We start from the raw sequence: 17,204 nt of genomic DNA on the forward strand, positions 1-17,204 counted from the left end.
CAACTCCCGTGCTGAGGGCACGGCAAAAGTTTTGCGCAGCAGATCAGTTTGTGACAATGTATTTCCCGCCCATTCAGCGGCAGTTACAACACTTCTTCGCTAGAGGGCAGAAGGCAATTTAACGGAACAGGTCACGCCCATCCCGGAAGAAGTCCTGTGCTGTCAGTTGACCCCGCCCAGAGCTGTCAGATTTCAGGCTCCGCCTCCCAATATGACTTTAGCGCCGCCTCAGGCTCAGACCTTTGCTTGCCAGCATGGAAGGGGTGGAGCCGGAGCGGGTCATGTGATGACCTCCAAGATGGCGGCGCAGTGCTGAGTCCCCGGTGCGGGCGGAGTGACAACGGGCCCGGGACATGCAAGAAGCGGGTGACGGAGATAAGACCAAGAGCATGTTCCTGTCCCGGGCACTGGAGAAGATCCTGGCCGACAGGGACGTGCGCAAAAGCCAGCACACTCCGCTGCGTACGGCATGCCAAGTGGCCCTAGGTGAGAGCCAGCGGGTGCCCGCGCTGGGGCCCGGGTAGATGTGTGAGAGTAGGGTGAGGGAAAGTGGTGGAGGTGGGGACGTGTCATAGATGTGTAAGGGGAGGAGGTGTGACAGACGTATGATGGGAGAAGGGGGGGACGTGTGACAGACGTATTATGGGAGGGGGGGGGGGGGACGTGTGACAGACGTATTATGGGAGGGGGGGGGGGACGTGTGACAGACGTATTATGGGAGAAGGGGGGGGGACGTCTGACAGATGTATGATGGGAGAAGGGGAGGACGTGTGACAGACGTATTATGGGAGAAGGGGGGGGGGACGTCTGACAGATGTATGATGGGAGGGGGGGGGGACGTGTGACAGACGTATTATGGGAGGGGGGGACGTGTGACAGACGTATTATGGGAGGGGGGGGGACGTGTGACAGACGTATGATGGGAGAAGGGGGGGGACGTGTGACAGACGTATGATGGGAGAAGGGGGGGGGACGTGTGACAGACGTACGATGGGAGGGGGGGGGGACGTGTGACAGACGTACGATGGGAGAGGGGGGGGACGTGTGACAGACGTACGATGGGAGAGGGGGGGGACGTGTGACAGACGTACGATGGGAGAGGGGGGGGACGCGTGACAGACGTACGATGGGAGAAGAGGGGGGACGCGTGACAGACGTACGATGGGAGAAGGGGGGACGCGTGACAGACGTACGATGGGAGAAGGGGGGACGCGTGACAGACGTATGATGGGAGAAGGGGGGACGTGTGACAGACTTATGATGGGAGAAGAGGGGGACGCGTGACAGATGTACAATGGGAGAAGAGGGGGGACGCGTGACAGACGTCCGACGGGGAGGACGCGTGGTATGCGTGACAGATGTATGTTGGGCAGCGTGGGGGGGACGTGTGACAGACGTATGAAGGGTGTCTACTGATGGGGTGCACGTCTGGTGTTTGCCATGCGTTACACCTACATTGCAGATGGACATTTCGGCGTCTTGGTGCCTTTGGTCAGTGTTTATCGTTCTGATTTATGTGACAAAGAGGCATTGGCAGAAAATGGTCTCCGTCGTCCTTAACAGCCCGCTCAGATATGCTCAGCACCGTTTTCAAGCTCTGTTATTATATTGAATAGACAAGGGAAGTGTTGACGGCGCCCCCTCAGGTGCACAGTGTGTACCATCTCCAGCGGCCACTGCTTGGGTCCTAGTCAGTGAAGGAAGCCCCCTCTAGAGTGACAGGAAGGGCAGCAGTAGACATCCCCACAGCAGCCGGCCAGACAGGTTTATCAGGAACGATCGCTCAGGCAGGAATGTCTTGAAAGTCTCTTACCCACTACTTTCAGTTAGTGTCGCCCCCTTCCTCAGGGTTACGGTTATCAGTCAGTCACAGTGATTCAATAGGAATGTGAGCTCTTGTGTAGGAGAGCTTACTGTCTAAATGACTATAGACATTGACGTGGGAAGGGGGGCAGATGTTCTAGCTGTACATTATGTATAGGGCTACTACACACTTGTGGTCAGGCTGTGGTTACTTCTTGATTTTTTTGCAATTCGCGTGTTGGGGTCACCGCAAACATATAAGTCACTCTCTGTGGCCCAAATAGAATTGAGATAATCTCTGCAACTCACTCATAGAAGATACCTTCGGTGTTGATTGAAGTATGTCCTCCCATTTGCAATCTTCTATTGGTCCTAGATTCGTAGTGCTTCCATGGGCTTCCGAACTGTGCCTCTGCACCACAAAAAGATAGGTGAAGTCCTATCTTCAGTCGTATCTGGTGGATTCAGAACCATTCAAGTCAATGGGTCCTCATCTGTATTGCGTAGTGCACATGGCCAGTGCCCATATATTGCAGACCGGCTGCGTACGATCCGCGATACGGGCACTAAGCAAGTACGCTCACACTCATGAGCCCTGAGGGGGAGAGGATATTTTTTGAGAAATGCCTCCAAAAGGAACTTATAGTGTAGGGAAATTATACCTCAAGTTCCTCCATATTGTTCTACAAGATCAATGAAGGTTGTTCTAGTCGTTGGTATGATAGGTGTTGTCCTGTGCTGTATGTCATATGCCTGCCGTGTCCGTAATGAAAGCTTTAAAACCACTGACAAGTGAAGTGAATGACGTTGGTTAGCCGACTACAATGGGGTGAAATATATCAGGCAGCACATGAACAGTTCGTGAAGCAGGAAAAATAGGAGCGTGTTGGGATCTGAGTAAGGCCTCTTTCACACGACCGTATGGCTTTTTAAGTGTTTTGCGGTCCATTTTAAACGGATCCGTTCCGTTTTTTGTTTCCGTTCCGTTTTTCCGTATGGCATATACAGTATACAGTAATTTCATAGAAAAAATTGGCCTGGGCATAACATTTTTTAATAGATGGTTCCGCAAAAAACGGAACAGATACGGAAGACATACGGATGCATTTACGTATGCATTCCGTTTTTTTTGCGGACCCATTGACTTTAATGGAGCCACGGAACGTGATTTGCGGCCAAATATAGGACACGGAACGGAAATACGGAAACGGAATGCATACGAAGTACATTCCGTTTTTTTTGCGGAACCATTGAAATGAATGGTTCCGTATACGGAACGCAAAAAACGGCCAGCAAAACGGAAAAAAAAACGGTCGTGTGAAAGAGGCCTAACTTTGAGAAGGGTCACATTCTGATGGCTACACAAATGGGTCAGAACATCTCCAAAATAGCAGAGGTTAGTACTAGGGTTGTCACGATACCAGAATTTGTACTTTGATATCAGGTTGGGGTTGGGGTTGGGGTTGGGGTTCATGAGTCACAATAAAATGCTGTTTTCCTCTATGCTGCTTGCTGGCCGCGGTGCAGGTCATCAGAAGGAAGCGGAACCCTCCGCTCGCACCAACTAATCTCTACCCTCCCTCCATGAGTCAGGGATAGGTTGACCACTTTCATAACCGCATACCCGAGACAGCGGGATACGATACGATACTGCAATACACACACTCATATAGAACACCCTTATATAATATCCACCATCCCCTGCCGTGGTCCACAGTAAATCTGGCTCCATTGGAGGGTGAGTGTAAGTCGGTGGCCGCACTACCACTGCATGGATCTGTGCAAGCCCTATTTATACAATACAGACAATCGCATAGGCCACTGAGCAATTTCATTGGTGGCCGTGGCTGACCACATTACAGTGGGAAAGAAGGGAAGCTCTCCTTTCTTCTCCACTGGGCACCTGAGGGGCTTACTGCCGCTGATCGCAGCTCCCTGTCATAGAGGTCAGGTGCCGGCTATGTGATTCTGCCGCCGGCATCCGCCTCCTGTGTCTGTATTAAACGTTAGTTATTTTCATTGGTGGTGCAGTGGCCACAGCCCCTCCCCTCTCTCTTCTCATTGGTGGCAGCGGCACAGGGGGAAGGGAGAGAGTGACTCCTCCCCTGTGCTGGGGGAACATGGCGAGCGCTGAGAGCGCAGCCTATTATTGGTAAAAGGCAAATCACGGTATCGAATGGATACTGGTACAAAAGTATCAATTGGGTATTGATAATTGGATACCCACTGCAACCCTACCGTCTAGTATTGAAAACCTGACAGTATAAAACTGAACTGGGAATCAAAGTATCGAAAAAGTATTGATATTTCGATACCTGGTGCCACCCTAGTTGGTACCTACCAAAAGTGGTCCCAAAAAGGACAACCAGTGACAAGGTCAGGGGTGCCCAAGGCTCATTGATGTGCATGGGGAGTGAAGCCTAGCCCGTCTGGTTTGATCCCACACAAGAGGTACTGTAGCAGAATTTTCGTAGTAGAGACATTCCTATCCCTCTACCTTAATATTACAAAAGGACACTTCTCTGCCCCACTACATAGACCGTGGGTATCCCTCTTTCAAATCCACAAATGCTACCATGCTACTGTCCAGCATGTAAATCAATTCATTAAAAAGTTTACTCCATACATTTACCACTAGACAGTTCTACAGAAAGCCGTCTGGCATATGTAAGGTACTGTGGATGGACCATACCAAAAATACACACACTGCTTTTTTAAGATAAAGGGAGAATACAAGCAAACACAGACTTGAATGAATGAGCAAACGTTCAGTACCTGGTTTGGTAGAGTAGTGTGTTCTTTCAAAGGTCCTCCTTAACAATACAATTCAAATGGTAGAGAGACCGAGAATTGGTCTAAGTGATAAATAATCCAAGAGAAGGCCACGTTCTCAGCAGAGCTAGTGGTGACGTCACTGTTTGCCTTCAGAGTGTCACTGTGGTACGGATAGAGATTACTGACCAGCGCAGTTCGGAAACTCCTGTTTTCTTCCTAAGAGACAGGAGGATTCTTTGGCCAGCGGTGTTCACAGTGTACTTCCACTAGTCCTCTAAAGGCAAACCGAGACGTCACTGTGGTACATAGGGGTATCGCTAATAGCCAAATATCCAACACATTTTGGAAACTCTTTATTCTCTTGTCTCTGAGGAAGGAAACCGGAGTTTCCAGAATGTGTTGGAAGTTAGGCCAACATTGGCATCCATAAGTAGCAAAGTGACATCACTGTTTGCCTTCAGAGAACTACCAGAGGTAAGTCATGAATGCTGCCGGATGGAGTCACCACTAGCACCGCTGAGAAGAGGTACACTCCTCTCAGATTATTTACCGCTTGGAACATTCCCCTCTCACTACTGTTTGGATTGGCTTGTTAAGGAGGACCACTGAAGGAGCACACTAACCTGTGGCCCTCCAGCTGTTACAAAACTACAAATCTCAGTATGCCTGGACAGCCTACAGCTATTAGGGCATGCTGGGAGTTGTAGTTTTGAAACAGCTGGAGGGCCACAGGTTGAGCATCCCTGCACTAATCTCCCAAGCTGCTGTATAAGGTACTAAAATGTTGCTCATTCATTCAAGTCTATGTTTGCCGGTATTCTCCCGTTATCTTATCAGCGGTGTGTGTGTTTTTTTGGTATGGTTCATCACTTGCCATATGGAGAATACATTGTGTGGAGTTATAAGAGTGTCTAGTGGGAAATGTATGAAGTACAGTTTTTATTGTGGGTGGAGTGTTATGGTAGCACTTGTGGATATGGACTTTGTCTTTTATGGTACAGTAAGATAGGGAGTGTACTTACTGCTTGTTTCAGTGTTTTCTTAGGTAGGAGTGTGGCGCTATTTAGCTTTCTTTCTACCATCATGTCAGCACTACATAACAGTATGTTTTTTACATTTCTCCCGTTCTGATAAAATAAGCACTTTTATAATATGCTAATGAGCATCTAGGTGCTATGTGGGCGTAGAATCAGCACCTAGAGGCTCCGTCTACTCACCCTTTATTCCGCCCAGGTCCCCTGTTCTGCCCGCCCCGCTCCTCTTGATTGATGTCACGGTTCGCAGCATCGCTGACGGCTGCAGGGAGAAATGTAAAAAACATACTGTTATGTAGTGCTGACATTAGCGCATCGCTCATGTCAGTCAGCTACATAACAGTATTTCTGATGGTAGAAACCCTTTAAAGGTGTTCTCTGGGAATTAAGAAAATGAAAATATATTCCCAAATACCTTATATTAGTTATAATGGCTCGTTTAGTCTGGGGAGCAATCATTAGGAGAAACAAAATGGCTGCTGTCCTATTCGTACACACAGAACCTGTCCTAATCACACAGCAGGACAAGTTACTTCACAACGCTGAGGTAAAGAGCTGCCTCATCCTCTCTGCTCTACCTGTCGGGGAATATGATCCTGAATACAGATGCTAAGATCTTTAGCTGAATCTCTGTTGGAATTGAGTTTATAAGCAGATCTGGCTAATAAGCAGCAGCACTTGTCTGTAGTCCCACATTGCCACAGTCTGTCCTGTCCATGCTTTCTGTACTTCATGTCTCCTCGTGAACTCCATTCCCACAAAGATTCAGCTAAATATCATATTAAACTGTATTCAGGATCATAATCCCTGACAAGCAGAGCAGAGAGGAGGATGAAGCAGCTCTATAGCTCAGTGTTGTGAAGTAACTTGTCCTCCTGTGTGATTAGGACAGGTTTTGTGTGTACTAATAGGATGGCGGACATTTTATTTCTCCTAATGATTGCTCCCCAGACAAAACGAGCCATTATAACTAATGAAAGGTATTTGGGAATATATTTATAATAAAGTAATATTTACGTATTTTCATTTTCTTAATTCCCGGAGAACCCCAGCTAGGTTAAAATTCAAAATTGACGGTGGATACATCCATCATTCTGTACATTAAAGGGGTTGTCCGAGTAGATTATTATAATTTTTTTTTAAAAGGTAGGGACGCCATCAGAATAATAATAATAACAAGTATATTCTGAGTCCTGTGCCTGAGTTCCAGTGCCACTTCTCCATCTGCTGAGCTACGTTTTCCTGACTGAAGAGGTGACATGTCCGATGTAGCTGAAACAGAGGTGGTATAGGATGGTGATTTATGAGTTTTGTCCCTGCCTTCTAAGACTTAAATACTGATGACCTATCCTCCTGGATAGGTCATCAGTATCTGATCAGTGAGGGTCTGACACCCTGGACCCCCGCCGATCAGCTGTTTGAGAAGGCAGCAGCACTTGAAGTAGCGCCACGGCGTTCTCTCAGCTTTCCTTAGGCCATTTGATGTCACATTCATCAGTCACATGGCCGTAGCACAGCTCTGCCCCATAGAAGTGAATGGTGCAGAGCTGTAATACCAAGCATAACCGCTATACAGTGTACGACACTGTGTTTGGAAAGCTGAGAGAAGGCCACGACACTACTGCAAGCGCCGCTGCCTTCCCAAACAGCTGATCGGGGGGATTTCGGGTGTTAGACCCCCACCGATCAGATACTGATACATCGGTATTGAAGTCTCAGAAAACCTTTTTAATACCGCGTGTGGACAGTGGAGGCCTCTCTGCGCCTTAATATCAGTATGTGTTCACAGTAAATGTTTTTTTTGTGGGGTGGGCAATATGCGGATGACCTGTGTGTGTATAATGAGGGATTTGTCCAGCTGTGTGGCCTCTGCTTGGAGAGGACACTGGGTGCACTGTAAATGTCCCAATGTAGAGTCTGTAGAGTCTAGTAAGTGAGCTGATAATCCTGCAGCTGGCACTGAGCATGTATTATATCTCTGCACGGCACATCGATTGCAGTCTGTGTAGCAGGTCAGGTGAGGACAGCAATGGCACAGGTTTTCTCTGTATTACAGTATGATGTCAGTTCTGTGTCCACGTGGCTTAAATCAGCACTGAGCTTTCAACAGACTTTGCATTAATCAGTAGTACAGTGTGTGTACATGAGAAATAACACTATTTCTGCCCATTATATGACTTGTAGCTGGCATTTTTTAGCAGTTTTCCTTTGTGCTTGCTGAATATTTGGTTTGCAGTTCTCTCAGAGAGGGAGAGACTACCTGCCATCCAATGCACACAGAGAAAGAGGAAAATCTCCTTCCGATCAAACCCTTGGAAAATGGAGGACATTAGAGAGAAGTACTGACCTGTATTTTTGTGAATGAAACACTTGTGCTGAGCTATAAGCTTCCTATGTAGTCTGCTTGTCTGTGTGTGTCTCCTCAGCTCCTGCTCACTCCTCCCCCCTCCCCTCTCTATAGATATCGATAATGTGATCCGACCTGGACTTTAAAGGGCATTTTTCAAAGTGAAAATCAATTAGCATGCGGGAGGGGGAGCTGGTAAACAACTGAACTAGAGATTTCTCACTGATAAAACATATTACAAAGTTTCTTGTGGTCACTTGTGCTATTGATTTATGTAAAGTTGTGTATAAAGTTAGTGACCATTTAATTTTAAAACTCTCTTGCAGATGAACTTAAAGCTGAATTGGAACAGCAGAAGTAAGTGTGACCTGCGCTGTATCCGCCACCTTCCTCCCATGAAGCTGTTTCTTATAGGCCTCTTATTTCTTTCCGCTCATTTTAGGAATGAATCTGCTCCGTCCTCCAAACCTAAATTTATTGAAGCCGACAAGTATTTCCTTCCATTTGAGTTGGCATGTCAGTTGAAGTCTCCTCGAGTTGTCAGCACCTCCCTGGACTGCTTGCAGGTACCCATCATTGCTCTGTCTACCTAGTACAGGACTACATGCACCAGCATGTCTTGCTGGGTGCAGGCACAGCACACACCTCTTATAGGCTATCTGTGAGATAGATGCGTTCCTGTTCTATGTGATGTCTGTCTATTGGCACTGCTGTATTATAATGTATGGAAGCAGCCATCTACATCGGCAGATGATGACGTGTTGTATTTCTGTCTTGTAGAAACTAATTGCATACGGTCATATAACTGGCAATGCTCCGGATAAAGGCATTGCTGGGAAACGCCTCATAGATCGCATAGTGGACACCATCTGCAATTGTTTCCAAGGTCCCCAGACAGATGAGGGGGTGCAGCTCCAGATCATTAAGGTGAGACTAAAGGGTGTATTAGACTGAATGATTTTCAGCCAATTCATAGTTAACGAGCTTCCGCAGGAACACTCGTTAATGATGATCCGGCAGTCTAATACGCTCGTTCATTGAGCAATTTTGATTTTTAAGAACGCATAAAAATCATTGTTTGCCGGCGGCAGATTGTGGCGTCTAATCACGATCTGCTGCCGGCAAACAACTAGACAGCGTGGGGATCACTCATCCCCATGCTGTGGAGGAGATCACTACATGTCATAGCATCGCTCTCCTCCACTAGTGAGCAGGCGATTGCCGGATAGGGACATTTCCTTCCCGACAATCGTCTGTAGAATTCGGCTGTCTAATACAGCCTTTACAGACTGTGCATTGAATGGCACAAAACTAGTGCAACAGGAAAGGGTAGGGGCAGCCTCATATCACAGCTCTCAATCCTTCAGAAAGCCACAACTTGATTGGTTGCTCCGTTGCTGCTCATTCCCCCCCCCCCTTCACAGTGTTTGATCTATGTGATAAGTCCACACATGACCTTGTAGTCGTGTGATTGCAGCAAGGACTAGCTGTGATCATCATGAATATAGTGCACTTGCTAACAGTGGCTGTTGTTTCTTGTCCAGGCTCTCCTGACTGTGGTCACCTCTCCATATGTTGAGATCCATGAAGCAACTGTCCTGCAGACTGTACGAACATGTTACAACATATACCTGGCCAGCAAAAACCTGGTGAACCAGACCACTGCCAAGGCCACATTGACTCAGATGCTGAATGTCATCTTCATCCGGATGGAAACGCAGGCGGTAAGAAGCGGACGAGCTTATTCTGATACCTTTTAATACTGTGCTGAATATGGATTAAAGCCATTCTGCTGATGGGACAACTCCTGGGGAATCTGTGGGGCTACACAATGTAGTATTCAACATGGCCCCTTCTAATGAAATGGCTCTCCTCTCTAAAATAAATGTCATTTTCTACCACTGCTATCCAAAAAAGCCACAAATATCATCATGCACATCAGCAGAACTGCAACTGTTAACATGGTTCCTCCGCTCCAGTGATTATGGGTCTTTGCTGTGGTCTTTTCTTAAAACTACAATGTGTATTAATTGTGCTCCATAGATTGACATGACAGCCACTTCTCTGTGTTACTGACATTGTGTTTTCTCATAGGCCCAAGAACATGGAGATTATATATTACAGAAGCTACATTCACCTGCAATTCACAAACTAATGGGCTCTCCATCTACTGCATCGAGGAGAGGCAGCTATCCTCACAGTGCTCCACCCACACCTACGAGTATCAGCATCACCAATGGCAGCCAGCACAGAGAGAATGGAGGTGCATATACCGTAATCCAGTCCACTTGAGCTACAAAATCCTTAATTGTGTCTCATGGAAGTTCCTTAAAGGGAGTCTGTCACCTAATTGTCACCAATATAACGAAGAGCACTACCCCATAGAAGATTGCATACACATCCCAAGCATACCTGTGTGCACTTTGTGCCTTTATTCCATGTCCAGGAAAAGCACTTTTATTCTGCTGGAAAACAGCTCCCAAGTGCCCGGCTGAAAGTGAAAGTAAAAACAGCTTTCACTCCTGACTCGATATATCTTCTGATATAGTGGATATAATGCTGTGATTCTGATATCGTTTGAAAGGTTGTAATGCCGGCATAATTTGTAGCTGCTACCAATCCCAAGATATGAGCAGCTAAAGCAGCCCTGCCCTCTTCTGTCTGGTTTGCTTTGGGCACTTGCAGCAGCAGAGCCGGGCACTTGGAAGCTGTTTTCCAGCAGAATAAAAGTGCTTTTCCTAGACATGGATTAAAGGCACAAAGTGCACACAGGTATGCTTGGGATGTGTATGCAATCTTCTAGGGGGCAGTGCTCTTAGTTATATTGGTGAAAAACAGGTGACAGACTCCCTTTGAGTCCACAAAATTGAAGAGACGTAGCTAGTCTGGTGTTCAGAATGATTTTATCAAAGCTTCCTCTAATCGGATGTCACATCGGGAGTCCAATCTCTGAGTTGTAGGAAGTAAAATATTTTGAAAATAACTTATTAGTGAAGTACAGTCGTGGACAAAAGTTTTGAGAGTTACATAAATATTGGAAATTGGAAAAGTTGCTGCTTAAGTTTTTATAATAGCAATTTGCATATACTCCAGAATGTTATGAAGAGTGATCAGATGAATTTCATAGTCCTTCTTTGCCATGAAAATTAACTTAATCCCAAAAAAACCTTTCCACTGCATTCCATTGCAGTCATTAAAGGACCTGCTGAGATCATTTCAGTAATCGTCTTGTTAACTCAGGTGAGAATGTTGACGAGCACAAGGCTGGAGATCATTATGTCAGGCTGATTTGGGTTAAAATGGCAGACTTGACATGTTAAAAGGAGGGTGATGCTTGAAATCATTGTTCATCCATTGTTAACCATGGTGACCTGCAAAGAAACGTGTGCAGCCATCATTGCGTTGCATAAAAATGGCTTCACAGGCAAGGATATTGTGGCTACTAAGATTGCCCCTCAATCAACAATTTATAGGATCATCAAGAACTTCAAGGAAAGAGGTTCAACTCTTGTTAAGAAGGCTTCAGGGCGTCCAAGAAAGTCCAGCAAGCGCCAGGATCATCTCCTAAAGAGGATTCAGCTGCGGGATCGGAGTGCCACCAGTGCAGAGCTTGCTCAGGAATGGCAGCAGGCAGGTGTGAGCGCATCTGCACGCACAGTGAGGCGAAGACTTTTGGAAGATGGCCTGGTGTCAAGAAGGGCAACAAAGAAGCCACTTCTCTCCAAAAAAAACAGGGACAGATCGATCTTCTGGAGAAAGTGTGGTGAATGGACTGCTGAGGACTGGGGCAAAGTCATATTCTCAGATGAAGCCTCTTTCCGATTGTTTGGGGCATCTGGAAAAAGGCTTGTCCGTAGAAGAAAATGTGAGCGCTACCATCAGTCCTGTGTCATGCCAACAGTAAAGCATCCTGAGACCATTCATGTGTGGGGTTGCTTCTCATCCAAGGGAGTGGGCTCACTCACAATTTTGCCCAAAAACACAGCCATGAATAAAGAATGGTATCAAAACACCCTCCAACAGCAACTTCTTCCAACAATCCAACAACAGTTTGGTGAAGAACAATGCATTTTCCAGCACGATGGAGCACCGTGCCATAAGGCAAAAGTGATAACTAAGTGGCTCGGGGACCAAAACGTTGACATTTTGGGTCCATGGCCTGGAAACTCCCCAGATCTTAATCCCATTGAGAACTTGTGGTCAATCCTCAAGAGGCGGGTGGACAAACAAAAACCCACTAATTCTGACAAACTCCAAGAAGTGATTATGAAAGAATGGGTTGCTATCAGTCAGGAATTGGCCCAGAAGTTGATTGAGAGCATGCCCAGTCGAATTGCAGAGGTCCTGAAAAAGAAGGGCCAACACTGCAAATACTGACTCTTTGCATAAATGTCATGTAATTGTCGATAAAAGCCTTTGAAACGTATGAAGTGCGTGTAATTATATTTCACTACATCACAGAAACAACTGAAACAAAGATCTAAAAGCAGTTTAGCAGCAAACTTTGTGAAAACTAATATTTGTGTCATTCTCAAAACTTTTGGCCACGACTGTAAATGGTGAGCCTTAACAGTAGAGGGAGTCAGTGAGCATTTCCGGGTGAACAAAGTATGTTGGGAATATATAATACGTTGAAAGTTGCAGTCACAATGTGAATTTTATTTTACTTATTTAGTGCTGAAAGAGGCGCCAGTACAGGTGGTCGGGACACAGGAGGCACCAGCACAGGTGGTCGAGGTGCAGGAGACGCCAGCACAAGTGATCGAGGTGCAGGAGACACCAGCACAGGTGGTCGAGGTGCAGGAGGCACCAGCACAGGTGATTGAGGTGCAGGAGACACCAGCACAGGTGATCGAGGTGCAGGAGACACCAGCACAGTTGGAGGTGGTGCAGGATGCACCATCACAGGTGGACAGGACACAGGATGCACCATCACAGGTGGACAGAACCCAGGAGGCCAATATTAAAGGTATGAGGGTTCTTTGTATATTGTCTGGTAATGCAGCATCTACAAATATGGCCGCTCTTATAGAAGAGGCAAACAGAAACCAATGGGATTACAGTTCATCTGTTCTCATTTTCTTTCCTTAGAGCCTGAAGAGAAGATTCCAGAAGGTGAATCTGAAGTTGCTGATCTCCCACCACCTGAGATTATCCACACAAATGGAATAGCAGATGACGGGCAGTCTGTATCTTCCACAGATAATCTGGTATGGGCAGTGATTTCCAGAGCCGGATGTTGTTGAGTGGTTCTGTCTCCCCCGAAGCATTCTGGCACAGCATCCTAAGTCCAGTGTAATGTACTCTGTTTTCTTCCATTCAGGAGTCTGATTCTCTCCCCGGGCAACACTCTGGTTCTAGATTCAGCCACATACTACAGAAAGATGCTTTCCTTGTGTTTCGCTCACTCTGTAAATTGTCCATGAAGCCCTTGGGGGATGGACCTCCAGACCCTAAGTAAGTGCACCCCTGCCATACTTGATTTGTAGGCAGCTCTGTTTCACATTCGCATGCTGTTACTGATCCCTTAGATTTAGGCTTTGCACCTATGAATAGCTTTATGTGGAAGCTCAAGACGGCATTGCATCTGCTCACAGTACATATGATGTGAAATGATCTTGTGAGTTATAGGTGGACAGAGGAGAATATTGGGAGAGTCAATGTCCTGGGTGTAGAGGTGGTATGGCCCATAGGGAACTTGATGTATATATTTTATTAGTACATCCATCTTATGTTATGCTCGAGTTTGACAGACTTATAGATTGCACCTATAACTTTCCCTTATTTTGCAGGTCCCATGAACTCCGCTCTAAGGTCCTCTCCCTCCAGCTCCTGCTGTCAGTATTGCAGAACGCCGGCCCCATCTTTAGGACCCATGAAATGTTCATCAATGCAATCAAGCAATACCTCTGTGTAGCCTTATCAAAAAATGGGGTGTCCTCTGTACCTGATGTCTTTGAGCTCTCCTTGGCCATATTCCTCAGCCTGCTGTCTAATTTCAAGATGCATCTAAAAATGCAGGTGGAGGTACGCAGCATCTCGAGGTGTCGTATTGTGGGGTGAGGGGCAGTGAATTTTTTTTCACCTGTTTAGATAAGTCTTCTTATCCCTTTTAAAGGTGTTTTTCAAAGAAATATTTTTGAACATATTAGAGACTTCATCGAGTTCATTTGAGCACAAGTGGATGGTGATACAGACCCTGACAAGGATTTGTGCAGGTAAGGGGTAGATCCACCTCTGTAAGAGGTCTCCACCCTGTAATAGACATCTCATTGATTTCCGTAGGCGCCATGTAATGCTTACACACTGGCTGTTGGATTTCACCACAGATCACTGCTGATTGCTGGAGGTCCTAGCGGTGGCATGTCCTGTGATTAGCTCATCATGTGGGGACCTTTTGAATAAAATCCTTGTTGTCCCACTTTCGAGAAAAGGGTCTGATTTTAAGAAGCGCCCAGGATGATGAACTAATGCTGTTAATGATGACAATGTCTACAGAGAACCAATGCCTTGTAATGTGTCCATTAATGGCAGTTTTTCTACTTCAGATGCTCAATGTGTGGTCGACATTTACGTGAACTATGACTGTGACTTAAATGCTGCTAATATATTTGAAAGACTTGTAAATGACTTGTCTAAAATCGCTCAGGGAAGGAGTGGCCATGAGCTCGGAATGACCCCTTTACAGGTGAGAGGGAAGGGGGCTACCTGTGTGGGCTGCAAGATGTGAATGATGAATGTAAAATATGAAACTCATACATAATCTAGTACATGGCAATCTCTAACAAATCTACAACCAGCCCTGTACCTCAAGTGGATCCAGAGATCTCCCCATTTATTGCTCCAATTGTTCTGCTAGATTTATTTCAAGCAGTCAGCTTAGGGGCGTGTCCTTTCGCATGGGGCGTGTCCTTTCGCATGGGGCGTGTCCTTTCGCATGGGGCGTGTCCTTTCGCATGGGGCGTGTCCTTTCACGTGGTGGCAGTTGAAGGATGGAACTGAGCTTCCGTGAGCAGGACAGAGAAATTTGAAAGAGCAAAAAGCAGGTGGCGCTATACAGAGAGATTTCATTGAATAACTCAGTAGCTATAATAAAAGTATTCAGATCCAGGTACTGGTTTGAAAACTGTAGAATATTTTTATTGGGACAATCCCCTTAAGGGTCCGTTCACACGTCCGTATGTGTTTTGTGGATCCACTCTCATACAAAATGCCTTTTCTTGTCCGCAATTGCGGACAAGAATAGGACATGTTCTATTTTCTTGCGGAACGGAAGTGCGGATCCCCCAATGCGGATGTGTACAGCACTTTCTGGCCCCATTGAAAATGAATGGGTCCGCACCTGTTCCGCAAAATTGCGGAACGGATGCGGGCCCATTTTGCGGACGTGTGAATGGACCCTAAGTGTGATCAGAAGATTCTCACAATTATGTTATCAGAATCTCCCATCTTAATGCTGTAGTGCCCACTGTCAATATGTAGGTCCGGCACAGGATCATAGACATATACTGGTTTTATCGTTAAAGGGAACCAGTCATCGGCTTCATCCCAACCTCACAGAGGACAGCATAAAGTAGTGACTGGCTGATTTCAGAGGTCTGTCATTCATCAACTAAAAGTAAGTTGCTGAAAGCCAGCATCGTAATTTTTGCAGCTCGTGCCTGGAGAAGAGTCATGGTTATTCCTAAGCTGCTGGTGATTGACAGTTCTCTCCTAGTTAGAAAGCTAAGGAGATGATTGTCACTAATCTGCCTGTAAACTGGGAAAGCAGCAGATTATGAATAACCATGACTTTTTAGGCAGCGCTGACTCTTTTCCAGGCCCCGGCTATGATTATTATAATGCCGATTCTGGTCAACCACTTACTTTTAGCTAATGAGTGATACACAGCTGAAATCAGCATGTCTGTCACTACGTTATGCAATACTTTGTATTCAACTCTCCCATAGCCTCTTCCCTGCCGGAAAAGGAAGATAACAAAGCAGAATAGGTTATACCTGAATAGCACAGACTGCAGGTGTAATATCCAATATCCAGAGTAGACCTTTGATTTATTTCTAGAGCCCAAGGGCAGGAGGTCTGGGAGGTCGAGAGCCATGGACAGCTGTGGTGGGTTCATAGTGGACTACAATCTGTAGTATGCTCAAAGTGCTGGGCCCTGAGCCATTATATATATTTTTTCTCTTGTTTTATCCTCTGCAGGAGCTCAGCCTCAGGAAGAAAGGTCTAGACTGTCTGGTGTCCATCCTGAAATGTATGGTGGAGTGGAGCAAGGACCTCTATGTTAACCCCAACCACCAGTCCAGTCTAGGTAATGTGCCACCAATGATTTTAATACTGGGGGGTGGGGGGGCGCACTGCGCCACCAATGTTTTTAATACTGGGGAGGGCGCACTGCAAAAGTTGTTTAATACATGAGGTGGGTGTGTCAGTTCAGAATCACATAGCCGACACCCTGCCTCTGACAGGGAGCTGCGATCAGCGGGAGCAGTTAACCCCCTCAGGTGCTGCACCTGAGGGGTTAACTGCCGCTGATTGCATCTCCCTGTCATATAGGCTGGGCACCACCTCCTGTATTTGTATTAGACGCTAATTATCATTTGGCGCAGTGCGCCCGCCCCTCCTCCTCCCATCTCCTCATTAGGGGGAGGGAGAGTGCGACTCCTTCTCCCATGTGCTGCTGAGGGAACATGAGCGCGCTGACAGCAGCGCGCTCAAGTTCTGTGATAGCGCGCTGGACGCATTATCGGCAAGGTTAGATGCCGATAACTTTAAAAATCATGAATATCGGCCGAAAATATCGGTAACTCCGATAATTGGTCGATCCCTACTTTACGGTATAAAACCAGTCTGTGTATAAAAGCATAAATAAAAAAATATTATAATAAAATAATTATATAAGTGACTCACTTCACTGGGGAGGTAGTCTATGGGATAAGCTCAAGACACCCATAGGCTCCACTTCCCTGCCAGGATCGCTTGTAGAATCTCAGGAAGAACCGCAGTCACAACGGAAGGTACTTCTGGAAAATTCCCTTTATTGGTATTGTTATGGAATATCACAAATATTTTGTCACTTACAAAATGCTTATGATTTTATTGTATATGTATATTGACTACTCCTGAGGAAAGGGGTACCTGTTAAGAAACCCCTGAAACGCGTTGAGCATTGATACCAATAAAGGGAATATTCCAGAAGTACCTTCCGTGGTGACTGCGGTTCTTCCTGAGATTCTACAAGCGAT

General features: G+C 46.2%; 1 protein-coding gene across 3 annotated transcripts in view; it reads left to right on the forward strand.

Annotated features, from left to right (window-relative positions):
- The first annotated feature begins 274 nt into the window (after positions 1–274).
- Positions 275–17,204, forward strand: part of ARFGEF2 (ADP ribosylation factor guanine nucleotide exchange factor 2) — a 43,715-nt gene continuing 26,785 nt past the window's right edge. The window contains exons 1-14 of one of the 3 annotated variants that reach the window (XM_040437369.1): positions 275–486; positions 8,286–8,316; positions 8,402–8,525; positions 8,740–8,886; positions 9,504–9,683; positions 10,054–10,222; positions 12,635–12,756; positions 12,817–12,928; positions 13,051–13,169; positions 13,283–13,416; positions 13,752–13,986; positions 14,078–14,177; positions 14,508–14,647; positions 16,162–16,270. In XM_040437369.1, the coding sequence (XP_040293303.1) occupies positions 354–486; positions 8,286–8,316; positions 8,402–8,525; positions 8,740–8,886; positions 9,504–9,683; positions 10,054–10,222; positions 12,635–12,756; positions 12,817–12,928; positions 13,051–13,169; positions 13,283–13,416; positions 13,752–13,986; positions 14,078–14,177; positions 14,508–14,647; positions 16,162–16,270 (1,855 nt within the window). In that variant the 5' untranslated portion in view covers positions 275–353. Of the gene's footprint in view, positions 487–8,285; positions 8,317–8,401; positions 8,526–8,739; positions 8,887–9,503; positions 9,684–10,053; positions 10,223–12,634; positions 12,929–13,050; positions 13,170–13,282; positions 13,417–13,751; positions 13,987–14,077; positions 14,178–14,507; positions 14,648–16,161; positions 16,271–17,204 lie in introns of all 3 variants that reach the window. The other 2 variants (XM_040437370.1, XM_040437368.1) reach the window with 2 other exon arrangements.

Source organism: Bufo bufo, chromosome 6 (genome assembly GCF_905171765.1).
Source record: "Bufo bufo chromosome 6, aBufBuf1.1, whole genome shotgun sequence".
Lineage (NCBI taxonomy): Eukaryota > Metazoa > Chordata > Amphibia > Anura > Bufonidae > Bufo > Bufo bufo.